The sequence below is a fragment of the Nilaparvata lugens genome, chromosome 3, assembly GCF_014356525.2.
Source record: "Nilaparvata lugens isolate BPH chromosome 3, ASM1435652v1, whole genome shotgun sequence".
NCBI classification, from domain to species: Eukaryota; Metazoa; Arthropoda; class Insecta; order Hemiptera; family Delphacidae; genus Nilaparvata; species Nilaparvata lugens.
Genome location: NC_052506.1, coordinates 82,620,051 through 82,635,917, shown reverse-complemented (window position 1 = coordinate 82,635,917; position 15,867 = coordinate 82,620,051). Strand labels below are relative to the sequence as shown.

The window sequence follows — 15,867 nt, the reverse complement described above, 5'->3', positions numbered from 1 at the left end:
ATTTAGAAGCATATACTAGATTTTGGTAAGCAGTTGAGTGATTGATCACATTAGGTAGTGCGAAAGTTTTAGCTTGATTACAGTGATCTCTATTTGCTTGATTGCCCATTACCAATTTAGAATATTCAAGACATATTACAAACTCTTTATAATATGACATATAATTAAAAATATAAATAAACATAATTATTCATACAATATACTTGAAATTGATTTAAAAGAATCTATGAAGAATCAATGGATTCTAGTGAGCCATCTATTTTATCAGATGTATTCTGTAGTATGTGAGCACTGCTTATACAGTATTATTCAATGTTTAAAGTACCAAAAAATAGCTTTGGCAATAAAAAATAATACAGTTATAATGTGAAGCTGTTAACAATAATAATTATTGTCTTAATTTCAAAGTTCTTGTTGGAAAGATCAACGAATGTTAATCGTGATTTTGAGTGCGATTTAATACATAGCTACGGTGGAATTTTTAAAATTCAGTTTCATAATTCTGTAATGTGTCATTACCTACTAATAGCATCAGGCCATATACAACTATAATAAATACGTTTTAGACACCCGTCATATATATGAACGTTACATAATTATTACCATATTATACTTCATAATTATGTGAGTGCTATGGCGTTTTTATTCTAGTTGATTGGTTTAGGACCCAAGTAGTAGGTAGGCTTACTGTAATATGGAAAAGGAAGAGAAAGAAGCTATAGTAAACGCAAATTGGAGAGGCTCCATCTCTGAGGGAAATTGGTAAATTTCAAGTAGTAAAAAAATTGTCTGCTTTGTGTTTGATTACATTTGAAATGTCATCATAACCTGACTTCTCATTAAAAATATGTTTATTCAAGATTTTTCAAATTCAGTCATACATTTATGTAAATTTTACATTCAAGTAAAAAAATATATACCAAAATAAAAAAACGATTAGCACCAATTCAAGCCTTCACTGAACCGTTGTAATTGGACAAGTAACGAGTATTTTTTTGTTTTTCTCTAAAACATGAATAAAACCTGATTTTAAAATTGTCATATGATAGACACATCTCCAATATCCTATATTATTAAACGAGCAACTTCTATTTATATGTTTAGATGTTTAGATTGTTTGTATTTCACCTGATTTCGAAAACGGCTCTAACGAGTCTCACGAAATTCAGAACATAGTAGGTTTATAATATAAAGATTCGATTGCACTAGGTCTCATCCCTGGGAAAACTTGCTGGATGACATTAAAAGGATAATTATTATTCATCCTTGGAAAAACAGCTGATAATAATTATTTCGTCGTCTGTTGGTGATGGAAGTGAGTGAGCGAGTTCATGTACGTGGGACTGTGTCAAAATTATGACTCAGCTGTTGAACTTTTGTAATCATTCAATCAGGTACTTAGTGCCGGTTGCAAAAAAGACGGTTTATTTTCAATTTTGAATTATTCCAGTAGATCCATCTTTTTGAAATGGTCTTTTCTGATTTGGTTCACGTGAAGTTAATCAGGATTAAAATTTAACCGGATTTTGTGCAACTGGGCCTTTGTGAGGAAAATTTTTGCATTCCTCTGGGAATTAATCTCAATTTACTGTGATTAGATAAAACATTTCTGTATAAACTTTGAATGTTATTATAATTTCTTCTTTCGTAATAAATTTTTATGCTTTTGTACTCCAGAGCGAAGCTCGGTCCCCGATATTTTAGAATAACTCATGTAATTTAAAGCTTGAAATTTACCAATTTCACTCAGAGATGGTGCCAATACCACCCGCCTCTCCAATTTGCGTTTACTATAATAATTTATTATGATGGGTGTAATTGAGAACAATTTATGTCTTGTATGACAATACTGAATGAATCAAGATTTCTGAATGACAAACCTCGACGAATAGAGCTGAATAGATTGATGGAAGACATGAGGCGACTATTGTTGAGTTTTAGATGTGATTGGCGAGTTGCGCGGCTCGCGGCGCGGCGTGGCACTAGAGTAGTGTGCGCAGTGCGCATGTCGTGCGCAGCTCAGGCTACACACACTTGCGCAGCTCAGGCTCCACACACTTGCGTTTGCCCCTAGCACATTTTCGCTTATTCAGATTCACTAGAGTCCTGTCTGTATTGGACTTGCTATTTGCCACATTTTTCATTTTGCAGTTGTATTATTTACGTTTTATCTAATTTGTTGAAACTGCAATCTGAGTATTTAGAGCATGGATGGTTATAAATGTAATTGTCAACGGGTTTCCTTAAGTATTAAAATCGATTTTTTTAGTGTGCGTGCACACAAACACACACACACACTGAGAGAGGTCGGACGTTCTGAGTTGAAGCGGTCTTTGAAGGGTGTGGATGTATATTGAAGTGTATTTCTAACACCTCAAAGATAGTGTAACCTCTTTGAGGTTAGAAAGATAGCTCTTACCGCTGACCGATCTCATACACCGACACAGAATATGTACAGAATGGAAACTTGTAATCAAACGCCTATCTATCCAATGACGCAAATACTAGACATGTCACGTGACCTTGGGAAGTTCCAATCCTGGTCTTCTGATTGGCTCGTGGCAGTGAACGAGATCAATTGATCCGGATCATTAAAGTGATCCGAACCATCCATCAATACTATTACAATGCGGCGCTTCCTAACAAGATGGCGGATTTTGGCGTCAGGGGAGGCCTACTAGCCAAGTTTCCATACTGTATGTATACTGTGACACCGATACACACCTTTTATCATATTGACTACACCATAGGTTACATTTTTGTGATGAACACGCTCTTTTATTATTCTCACGTTTTCAAAAAAGTCTAATTAATTTTTATCAAAACAACAGATGAATTCAATGTATGATTTATAAGTGATAACGCAATGTGTTTTTTTCGTATTTATCTTTTCGTTATCCAACAATATCGTTACAAATTATTTGAAACCCTTGTGGGCTTGTAAGCAATAGCATAGAGAAACAATAGCGTAAGTAGATATCCCCTGGAGTTTATGTCGTAACTTTTACTGTTATCTCAAGCCGATAGCCGACGTAGTCTTTTCCCTTGAAGCTGTGTGACACTGGTAGTCTCTCATATTGTGCTGTTCATACACTCTCACCCCAACAAAACAGTGAAAATCGACAATAATCGACAGTAATCGGCTTGAGATAACAGTAAAAGTTACGACATAAACTCCCTATACCAGGGGATATCTACTAACGCTATTGTTTCTCTATGACAATAAAACGATATTAAATATATTCTCCACAGTATAAAAATTATAACCAAATAATAAATAATTGTTATTTCTACTGCCACCCACGTATGAGACTTACATTTTAACCGTGATTAATTTCATGAGAACCAATCAGTTTTTGATAAGGCTTCTCTGATTAGTTCTCGTGGAATCAATCACGGTTAAAATTTAACCGGCTTTTGTGCAACCAGCAATTAGTAGTTCATTTTTTGACCCAGTATTGAATTCGAGTATACATTGCTCTTAATTGATGATTATTGTATTTTGTGCTCTTGCTTAGCCACATTATTGTGAATTCAATACTAGGTCAAAAATAAACTACTAATTGCTGGTTGCACAGAAGTGGGTTAAATTTTAACTGTGGTTAATTCCACGAGATCCAATCAGAGAAGCCGTCTTATCAAAAAGGTCTTCTTTGATTGGTTCTCATAAAATTAATCACGGTTAAAATTTTACCGGCTTTTGTGCAACCGGGTCTATGATTTGTAAATTGAAGAAAATATGAAACTTTTCAATTAAAGTGTGAGTTGAATATTACAAAGTATGATCAAATCCCCTATTGAGCGTTTCCTTTAAACCCCCAAAACTCTACTAAACAATATTACTAATAATATCACCCAGCGTAGAAAATGTGTAGAATGAAGCTATTACAAAATCCTCTATAATTTGATTGAATATAGACGTAGTAAAATTGGTTTTTATCTGTATTGAGTTTTAAAAAAAAAGTTTTCCTCAATTTATAATTTAAATTTTATAGTTTGGAGCATTTTGCTTGATTGTCTGCTTGCTTATCACACAATGCATGCTTGTCGTTTGAATTTTGTACCACCATTGAAGTTGCTTATTCATTGCAACAGCTTATTCCATCCGCTATCCATCCACTCAACAACTCATTCTACATTTTCCCCTTCATCAAAACAAGATTATATTCACTTTATAATAAATTATTGTTGAATAATATTAATCTGAAAAAAAATATTTTCTCTATTTTCACATTCATTCACTGTATTGTCCCAATATAAAATAACAGCATAATTATTAATTTATTAGTTTAATATTATTGATCGAAAATCTTCAGTGGGAAATCCATTTTTTGGCTTGTCCATTGTTATTATTAATTTTTACATTTTCATAATTTAGTAGTTCATTATATTTCATTATGAAGTGGCCCATTTAAGTGAAGTGTTTTTATGAAAATGTATTATTAAAAAAGTATATCCTCTTTGTGAATATAATATAATTGAGATAGACTAGTATCAACAGGAATCAACAATCAATATAGATATACCTGAATGAGTGGAATCACTACTAGAGAAATCAATGGAAAAAGAGAATTGGCATCATCGCCGTCCTATCATTTGCACTGACTTTATAACGTGAGGTTCACAATAGAAAAGTACAGTGAAAATCCGACAAACATTTCCCTTCTACAACCGAAATAATATTTAAAAGAGTAAAGATTTGAATAGAGTTTCACATACCATACTCCATCATCATAATTCACGACTTTCTCATTCCTATCTCTGGCCAGACTCGTTTTTTTTCTCTCAAAAAACATCGTTTGCTCTCTTTATCAATCATCAATCATCATCTTCTAATCTAACACAATGATTATCATGATAACAGCTTTGGTTTGGCCAGTAACGGCGGCTGATAAATTCATTATCATTGTACAGCATGGCGGATTGCAATTAATTAATTTTGATAGGGGGCAATGTAAGTGAGTTGGATCTCCTTTCTTCGTCTTTCTCCTTCTTCTCCTTCTTCTTCTTCATATCTCCCCTTCCACCCCATCCCCCTCATCCGCGCATCCGATGTTGAAAGGATAATAATTTAGAAGTTGATGTTTTACTTGATGTGTTTGGATTAAGACATGCAAGTCTCACTCAAATCTTGGCATTCAATGGTCATGTCTATATTGTAAATATTTTTATTTCTATTTACTGATATGTAACCACACATAGTAGAATTTTCTAGTACGATTGTTATTATATATTTTTGTAAAGAAGTGGAGGTGAAATAAAAACGATATTGTCAGTTCCACATAATTTATTTTACCCAAACTTGAGATAGTTTCAATGCACTAAGGCATCATCTTCAGTGGTATTTTTTGGTTAGACTGAGCAAATTAAATAGATGAGTTGGATAAGGCAATGCCTCAGTGCATTGAAACTTAAGTTTGGCTCGAATAAATGATGTGGAACTGACAATCGTTTTCATCTCACCTTTATAATATGGAGAAATTCCACAATATTTCTGTTCATAGTGTAAATTTTATTTGTAAAGAATTGAATGAGACTTGCTGCATATATGTTTCATTGTTTTTGAATTGTGTACCCATTATGTAAGTTTTATCAGGGAGTCTGAGGTGAGTATTCCTGGTATTCATTGGAAGTCTATTTTTTCTCCATTTATTTTTGTGTATTGTCAACTTGTCAGATGGTTTTGCCGACACCGATAATATTGATGTTGACAAAACCATAATAGATTATACATTATTATAGTAGGCCTATTATTAAAGTTCAGATATTATTTTTATAGAAGTTTCATAGTTAATCAGTATTCAGATAATAAGTATTATTGTGAAGCAGGGAATACATGTTCTCTATGGCAGTTATTCTTATTACATCAAGTTTTGACACTAAAATGAGACTTTTAGGCTATATTCATTGTGAAAAATATAGTCAGCAAGTCCTCATTTTAGTGTCAAAACTTAATGTACCATGATATCAGTTCGTAATGGATAGAGATATAAATAAAATAAATAAATAAAATATTATTAAGGTTGTGCAAAGGTTAAAAATAAACTTCCTATTGGTGATATTTTTCAAAGTTTTTCGATTTGTATATATATCATCAAGCTATGAAAATGAAAAAATTTTCTCAGGAAAAACATTTTTTCCGATTATTACTCTTTGAGATATGAGCGCCTAAAGTTGAAATTCTCGGGACAGAACATTTTAAATTCGGTGAGAGGTAAATCCATGAAATTTAGAGGATTGATCCTCCATGGTATTGTTGATCTAGTAAAACAAAAATTTTCTTAACATATCAATTTTTATTAGTTATTCATTCAATTTACCAAAAATAACTCAACAAAAAGTTATTTTTGGTCATTCTTAGTAAATTGGATAAATTTATCAAAAATTGATATTTTCCGTAAATTTTTGTTTTACTAGATCAACAATACCATGAAGAATCAATCCTTCAAATTTCATGGATTTATCTCTCACTGAATTTAAAATGTTCTGTCCCGAGAATTTCAACTTCCCGAAAATTTAAACTTTAGGCGCTCATATCTAAAAAAGTAATGATCGGAAAAAATGTTTTCCTGAGAAAACTTTTTTATTTTCATAGTTAATTAAAATTTAAAATCAATTTTAAGCTTGATGATGTATACAAATCGAGAAATTTCGAAATATATCATCAGTAGAAAGTTTATTTTTAGCCTTTGCACAGCCTTAATATCAATAATTAATGTGATTATAAACTTGTAGGAATTTTGTTGTGCCTTGAGCATCTACTGCAGTCCACTTTCCTTGTACTAATCATAGGATCAATTTTGAATGATTAATATTGTAAATGTAAGATCAAGGATTAGGTTTTTGCTTTTAAATGGCAATATGCTGGGATTATTCAGAACTATTCGATAACTTCAGAATGATATAAATGATTGTGGAGTTAGCAAAAGCAACAGCTACTTTACACACTGAAATCTTGGCTGTATACTGTCCAATAGACGCAATATAACTGGACGTTTTGAAATTGCCCACCCGGGCTGGTTTTTGATCAGCTGAAATCTTGGTAAAATGAATGTCACCCGGCAAAACATGGTCATTGTTCACTATCTCCACTCAAATATTTATTATTTATTTATATTTTTCACAAAGAAGCACTGATTGGGAGAGAAAAATTAAGGATAATCCTTGTACTATTTCTCTCCCAAATTTAGATAACATTTTAAAAGTCCAAAATAGGGTTGTGATTTCACTTTACTAAAATTTAGTCCATTTTCACTCAAAAAATAAAGATTTTAAATTTTTAGATTTTAGATTTTTAAATATCATGGATTCAAGTATTTTTTCTGTCAGTAACTACCAATTAAGTGGCTGTGAACTGTTGTTTCATGTAAAAAATACATTCATTACACAAACTTCAAGAAAAAAACTTGACCAATGTGAACGCTCCTCAACTGTTGAACAATATCAGTTGCATGGCTGTGAACTATTTTATGTGCAAAATACAGAGTGACACAGAATAACGGCAACTTTTAAAAACACCATAAAACATTAGTGGGAAGGGCAAAAATGATTTTATTCAAACTAATGTAAAGTTCAAGACTTGTCATTTGAGAATTATTAATAACATCTATCACTTTTTGACAATTACTTCTTTAAGATGACTTCCTCCTGCACAAATGCATTCTTGAAATCAGTGTTAGATTCCGGAACGATTGCTGCAACATTTCAGCTGGGATATTGTTAATTTCATTTTGAATTGTCTGTTATGATTCAACCACAGTTATTGGTCAAGTTGTGAAAACGTTTAATTTGAGTTAGCTCCACAAACAGAAAATCGCAGTTGGACAGATCATGGGACTGGAAACGCAGATGCTGCAGCGATCAATGAGGAATCGTCAACACAGATTTCAAGAGTGTATTCGTTCAGGAGGAATCCATCTTAAAGAAGTAATTGTCAAAAATCTGGTGTTGTGCACTCACACAACTTTCCTTGCCGTTATGAAAATTTATCAACTGACGCTAGTGTTCCCGCTCATCTCAAGTCTACTTTTCTAAGATCTGAGCCAGCTGGTGACAGGACAATAACGCTAGATATACACGAGATCTGCTATCTCTTCATAGTGAATGATTTAATAGAATCAACAGTTGCCAACAGTTTGCAATTGACTAATCTTATTTTCTCGAATTTCGAGCTTATTTTCAATTTTAGGTGAAAATGTTACTGAACATTAATTGTAGAGATTTTTATGCTCAATCTTTTCCACTAGAATTTTTTTTTGAAAACCCTGTTTTTGACAACATTTTCGCCATTTTAGCTGCCATCTTGAATTTGATCGAAAATGTTCGTGTCGGATCCTTATAGTGTAAGGACCTTAAGTTCTAAATTTCAAGTCATTCCGTTAATTGGGAGATGAGATATCGTGTACACAGACGCACATACACTCATACACACACACACACACACACACACACACACTCACATACATACCAATACCCAAAAACCACTTTTTTGGACTCAGGGGACCTTGAAACGTATAGAAATTTGGAAATTTGGGTACCTTAATTTTTTTCGGAAAGCAATATTTTCCTTACCTATGGTAATAGGTCAAGGTGAAACGTATAGAAAACATGAAATTAGGGTACCTTAAATTTTTTTTGGAAAGCAATACTTTCCTTACCTATGGTAATAGCGTAAGGAAAGTAAAAAGTGATAGATGTTATTAATAATTCTCAAATGGCAAGTCTTGAACTCTACATTAGTTTGAATAAAATCATTTTTGCCCTTCCCACTAATGTTTTATGGCGTTTTTAAAAGTTCCTGTTATTCTGTCTCTATTCACTTTACATGTGTCTATACATTCACTTTAAACGAACGTGACCAATGTAAACGCTCCTCAACTGTTTAAGAATATCTATTACATATGACTGTGAACTGTTCCATGTGTAAGGTATTAATAGCAAGTGTTTGATGTGTTTTGCAGCAGTGTGGGTGTTTGTCGCGGTGCTCCAGTGTCACCAGCGGTCAGCAACCGACAGCCGTTCCCGCGCAACGTGCCGAGTCGCTCGACGTTCCACAGCGGCCAGAATCGCCAGCGCGGCTGGTACGGGGGCGGCGCCCCCTCCCCCACCGGCCAGCCCCCCCATGATGGCACGCAGCGGCCATCTTTCTTCTCAAAGCTCTCCTCACGATTTTCCAAACGGTGAGCCGAATACATCTATTCACATACAGTTTAATTACTACTAATACTCGATTACTGTATAGTGACGTCCCCGTTATAATGGCAGTGGAGAAAGATAGGAGAATTCGTGTTTCATGATTGCAGTATAGTGAGATCCCCGTTATAAAGGCAGAAGAGAAAGATTGGAAATAAATATTGAAAGTTGCATTTGTTCAAATGCTAATTAATGAATAATTATTGCAAATATTGACAACAGCTAGATGAAAATTCGATGAGCGCTACTATACAAAAGTTATTTGTCATCAGCCCGGGAATCGAACCCAGTACCTCCTAATTGCCGATCAGGAATGCTAACCCTTACACCAAACTGACAATCTCTGGATAACAGCGCTTATTTTATAGGGAGCCATAGCGGTCAGCCAGTCTACAAATGGAAATAAATATTGAAAGTTGCATTTGTTCAAATGCTAATTAATGAATAATTATTATCAAACGAAAATCCCAATTAAATGCTGTAAATCACCCCGATGACTTCTGCTACTGCAAATATTGACTACAGGGTAAACAGCTAGATGGAAATTCGAATTTTTGTATAGTAGCGCTCATCGAATTTCCATTTAGCTTATTACCCTATTGTCAATATTTGCAGTAGCAGAAGTCTTCGGGGTGATTTACAGCATTCAATTGGGATTCTCGTTTGATAATAATTATACATTAATTAGCATTTGAACAAATGCAAATTTCAATATTTATTTCTAATCTTTCTCTACTGCCTTTATAACGTGGAAAAAATGTATCTTAATTATGAAAATTCATTACATCAACAAACCTGTATCAGCTACCGTCTATAGAAGGCATTGACAAGACGGAGGATCGGCAAGGTTGTTTCTCCGATCTTTCTCCACTACCATTATAACGTGGACCTTCACTATAGAATGTCTACTGGAGTGAGCATTAAGGTGCGACCAGATATACGCGCCGCGAACATGAGCAATTCACTTTTAATCAGCTGATGCCAAGCTTTTTATATCTGTATCTTACCGTTTCTGTAAAAATACAGATATAATCAGCTGATTAAAAGTGAATTGCTCATGTTCGCGGCGCGTATATCAGTACGCACCTTTAGGCTCATTCATGCACAGTTAAAGTTGAACGCTAATCTCAACAAGTGGTTGAAATATAGCTATGCTCTTCTAATAACGTATTTCTTCAGGGATCTTGATTTGTTAGTTATAAAATAATACCATAGTACCCTTTTTTAAAAGGGTATTCGTATTTGTATTTTATATTAACAATTATTTTTGTTCAATAAAGGCTACTTGAAGATTGAAATGTTGTCAAAAAATCCCTTCATTTCATCAACTTACTAAAAATAAAGTGGTTTTTTTCTATTCTCTTCAAGTATGGGAAAATTCCATAACATCAATATTCACGCTACAAACTTAATTAAAGGTACTATGGTATTCTTCTTTAACTAATCTATGCTCTTATTCAGTACAGTTTGTCAGGCCATTGATTGGATTTAGTTGGAGCTCTGACTCTGCATTTATTTGACCAATATAGTTTTTTTAGCGACTAACTTGATTATGAGTATTGTACTAATCAGCGTTCCCGACGAACTAACTAATATGCACCTTCGAACAACCGTAGTTTCCCTGTATTTTGGAGGCATTGGTGCGGTTTTGGATAATCTGTGGAAACGAAAGTAGGAAATAAATACTGTTTTATTGCTGATTTGAAATAAAACTACCTTACATCCATAGATTATCAAGTCTGATTCTAAACTATAAGGAATTGTTGAGACTATTGAAACTTTGTATGATTATTTTAAACATGGAATCGACTATATATACTTTGAATGTAGTAGTACCTACTAGTACTACTAGTATTGAAGTACAGTAAACAAGTATAATCGAAGTATAATCGTTTTACTTGTTGAAATTAATTTATAAATAAGAATTAGTAGAAGATTACATTTTATTGTCGTTTCTAGGCGTTCACTCACGTTCCTTGGGGACTACTTTGAATGCAAGAGAATATCAATTTGAGAAAATTCATAATAAATGAGAGAACGTTTTTCTAAATTTCACAAGAGAATGATGTAAATTTGTACCGTTAAAGCTAATCATTATCGATTGAGAAGCAATCATCTCTGAATTTAAATATCTACTTTGTGAAAATAATTAAGAACTGAAGTTTTTGTGAAGTGAACAACTACAAGAATAATTGACCTATTTCGGACTATATGTAACCTTAACTAAATTAGCACAAGGTTAGCTTATTTTTCTCTCCCTATAATTTTTGATGATGTACTTATTGTAAGAATAAAGGATGAGATTAAAGAATTATTCATGTAATTTTTGACACTTGAGAATGAGATAAATGCCCGAAACTAGTCTAGTTTTTTTTATTAAAATATAGCTATGGTACTAGTGATTCTCTATAATTATTGATCAGTGTGTTATTCAACCACTTTCTCCATAATAAAACTAATACACTAATTTCAACTCCTTTTTGTATAGTAATTTCGTTTGATTATATTAATCATCGGCTATATAGTTCTCTGTTGATTTCAACGTAAGTTTTTGATGAATTTCTTGTCCAGTCAGTAAAATTATGCGTTCGTGATTTTTGTGTCATGTATGCTCCCCTACACAACTCTTCCCTGCTTGTTATTGTTTTTGTTATGTGTCAATACCCTTGATATTGTCGATTGTCTAGTTACCCATCATTTGAAAGTTTTGCGTATCAATGTTACTTGTGAATGAAAAATACGTGTTAGTGTGAGTGTGTATGAGTGAAGTAGTGCATGTTAGAGAGAGAGGGAGTGAGGCAGCAGCCGAGTAGGGCAGAAAAGGACAGAGATCTGCCAGCATGCGATAGTATGTTTGTGGGTGCACATCTACAAAGTGTAATTATTATTTTGATTTGTTGCATGGTGGTCTGTGAAGCAGGCGGAGACCGACCTGTGAAAGCTTATTTTCTTCATCGCTATTCAATTTGAGACTGAAAATGTCGATTATTGTTAGATTGTGCATCCCCAATCATTGTCGCAATGCTGTCTCATTTTAACTGTTTGCACCTAACCGCTGATCTTCATTTGCAGTCGATACATCAGCTGTCTCTGACCTCTGAACTCTGCTATGCTATACAATCCACATGAGATATCCAACAGCATTACAGCTTCTTTTTTATCATGCGTCACTTTAGTTGGGCGTTTCTATTTGATTTTTGAAAAAAGGCTTTCACATGTAGGTCGTCGCTTGCAACCCTTGCAATGAGAATTGTACTGTTTACGGAAAAGAATCATTTTCACTCCAAACATTACAAATCTCTTGTAATTTTATACTACTAAATCAAAAAAGAGATAATTTACTGAAACCCAGTTTTCATTTTCCTTTAGGACTGCAAATTAGAAGAGGGCTCTCGTTCAAGAAAGAAAGAGGAGTTGCTACCAAAGGGCTTTTGTTGTATTGGCTCTTCAAAGTCACTTCAAAGTCAATGCGCTTTGAAACAATTACAACAGCCACTTCTTATGATTTAGTCACGTCTTATGTTTATGCAAAAGTGTTAATCTATGAAGTATTTTAGAATAAAAACTTCTGTAGAAAAATCACGCTGAACAATTATTTCCCCAAATTGTAACTGGTAATTGTTGAATAATACAACAGTGAAATATTCTGTGGTAAACAAGAAAATAACTTTTCTTTTTTATTGAACCAGATTTTTCAATTTTTATGGACTCTTTTTGATAAATAAATTTTTCCTTGTTTTATCATAATTGACTGCAGTTTTATTATATACATGATAGCTTGTAACAAAAAGGCTTGGAAGTAATTTCTCTATTGATAGAAAGGAAAATACTCTTCGGATGTCTCTAAAAATTGATTATTTTATGATGCGATTCTAATACATCAAATATTGATTGATGTTCACTGGTGAATTCTCTAACTATCAACATTTATTATGAAAATTTGATCTCTCTGCAAATCTATCACTGGTTCACACCATGCTAGATTTTGTTTTCCACCAACCATTACTGATAATTTGATGAATGAAAAATAATTTAATTTCCTATTATGATTAAGTTTCATTGAACAGTATTACAAGATATTGATTTAAAATTGTGTTTTACGCATTAATCAATTAATCATTTATATTTTTTAAAGACTATATTATTTAGTACTCCTTTTAAACTTATTGATTACGTCCATATTTTGAAGGTGCTCAATGAATTTGGTGCGAATTGTTTGAAACCATAGAAGATGTTTCCAATACCTCTCAACTTGAGTCTTAGAAACGTCAAAAACACATTTTATATCAGTTCGTGGTATTGAAAAATAAAATTCGAATCCTGATTTTGAAGAATTAAATTTTGATTCCGTAAAGCCAAGTCTACAATATTCTTTAGGTATTTGTTCTGTAAATCTATCATAGAGAAATTAACTATCCAAGCCTAAACAATTACTTTGGAGTAATTATAGACTTTGTTTTGTAGCTATAGTTTTTATTTCGAATAGTTGGTAAAGTCAAGTGACACATTGAGAAATTTTCCAAATCATTTTACCTTGTAAAAAGTGAATGTTACATTTCATTAATTCAACACAAAGTTTTTAACATACCAAAAATGATTATGTTTATTACCTACTTGGGGTATTATTTTTGTTCTAGTCTCCAATAATAATATTTGAAATAATTAAATACGATCAGCTGTGGATATTTCATGTGGATTCTTATTATTTATGTAGTGTAATGTTTGTTTTCCTTTTAACAGTGTAGTATATGCTGGCTTATAATTTTATTTAGTATTTATTTCTTAATCAATATTCTTCAGTTGAATTATATTTTAGTTCATTTTTAGAATAAGTTGTTTCTATTATCGGTATTAGTTAATTGCATTTAAGATTTGAATATATGTTTTAAATTAATTTTGGTTCATGATGAAATTGTGTTAAACATATTCTATACTATAGTACAACAGTAAAACTGTAATGTATCTGCTACACCAAAATTGTTTAGTTTTGTTTAGCTTAGAAGACTCTACCCTTCAAGACTTTTTCAATTTATTTCGCTTAACTGTCGTCGTTCAAATTGATTACATCAAAAAACTTTGGAAGTCCAGATCTCTAAATAAAGCTAAGCAAATTTTTTTCCTATCAGAATTCCAAACTTGAATTTATAAAAACCAAACATGATTTTACTGTTATTCCATCTCAGTTTATAATATTATTCCTCAAGAAATCATTAGTGATACATTAGACTCAAGTTTAGTACAACTTGAAAGTTTTATGCCTGCTTAATGAAAGTTACAGCCTTATAATTTTGGGAAAAAATAATACTAATTCTTATTAGTAGTTAAATTATAATAGAAACTTAGTACTGGTCTTTGTTGAAGCAGAGCAGTTTATCAATCATTAATTAATAGTTGACATGATATAGATAAAGGAATATCTTGCGTGTGCCATATGATCATTTTCTTAGCAAACTGATGTTGATAGCTTTTGTCCTCGCTTACTTTCAATGCTCTGTACTCATTGCTTTTACAGATAGATTCTTATTTTTCGAAACTTTGAATTTATTCCATTATTTATGACTAGTCCAGGCTTTTTCAGCTGAACAGTGTCGCTTTATGGTTTTAAATTTCTCAAGTATTTTGTTTCTCAGATCTGATCTGAAAGACGGTTTTCTTTCAAAATTACAAAACAATCCAATTTCTTAATTAGCATTGATCTGTTAGGTATCTTATTGCAAGAGGCAGGAGTACCTGTGCGACTTGTGTTTAGCTTTATTAACATACCATGAAGTTTCTTCCAAAATACAAAATAAACTTACTGACCTAAATACGTATTTTTTCCGATAGGAATTGCAGTAATCTTTAATCACATTACTTCAAGATCAAAATTCAATTACAGTATTAATGTCATTATGAACTTCACTTCAGATGATTCATTCCAATATTGTATAGATCATTTTTCGTATTCACAAAAATGACAGCACTTTTTATTTTATTCCTCAAAATACAACAGCTAATTTATAAAACGTTCAACTTGATTCACAACGCAATCCACATTTCAAAAAACTTACTAAGGCCGGTCACACACCGATTAAGACTAGTCACGTTTAGTAACAATACTTCACATAGTTGCTTATGGAGTCATGTCTAATTGCAATGACTAATCAGTGTGTGTTGCGTCATAAGCAGCAATGTGAAGTATTGTGACTAAACGTGACTAGTCTTGTCTTGACTAATCGGTGTGTGACCAGCCTTAATCCTTGCACTTATTTATCACATCATCATTTCAATGCTTACTTTGTTTTTTATTACTTTTATAATTGGTTTAGGATTTCAGTTGCATTACAGTTAATTGTAATTAATCAAAATTATATTTTGAGCAATCACCCATCGCATGATACAAACGTCTTCCTTGTAGCACGATTATTGTAATGTAAACTTGTAATTAGTTAAGCAATCCCCAATTGTGTCCTCCTTCAAATGATTTTGCATCCAAATAATAATGTTCAATATAGAACGCATTTTTTATTACTGACTGATAAAACAAGAATGTTTTTCAAAAGAGATTCATTTGTTCAGCTGTATTATTCCAGTAGTTAATCCTGCCAAGTCTCTCTCAATCATTGGAAAAGCGCTTGGATCAAAATTTCAATACGTGACAATAAACTATGCTAATCCCTTCTTATAAATGATTCA

General features: G+C 32.6%; 1 protein-coding gene across 19 annotated transcripts in view; it reads left to right on the top strand.

Moving 5' to 3' along the window:
- The window catches only part of LOC111043296 (serine/threonine-protein kinase MARK2), a 284,820-nt gene that overhangs the window by 256,363 nt on the left and 12,590 nt on the right, over positions 1-15,867 (top strand). For 16 of the 19 annotated variants that reach the window (XM_039424818.1, XM_039424806.1, XM_039424805.1 and 13 more), the window contains one exon: positions 8,961-9,179. In XM_039424818.1, the coding sequence (XP_039280752.1) occupies positions 8,961-9,179 (219 nt within the window). Of the gene's footprint in view, positions 1-8,960; positions 9,180-12,561; positions 15,866-15,867 lie in introns of those variants that run through there. The other 3 variants (XM_039424817.1, XM_039424816.1, XM_039424815.1) reach the window with 1 other exon arrangement.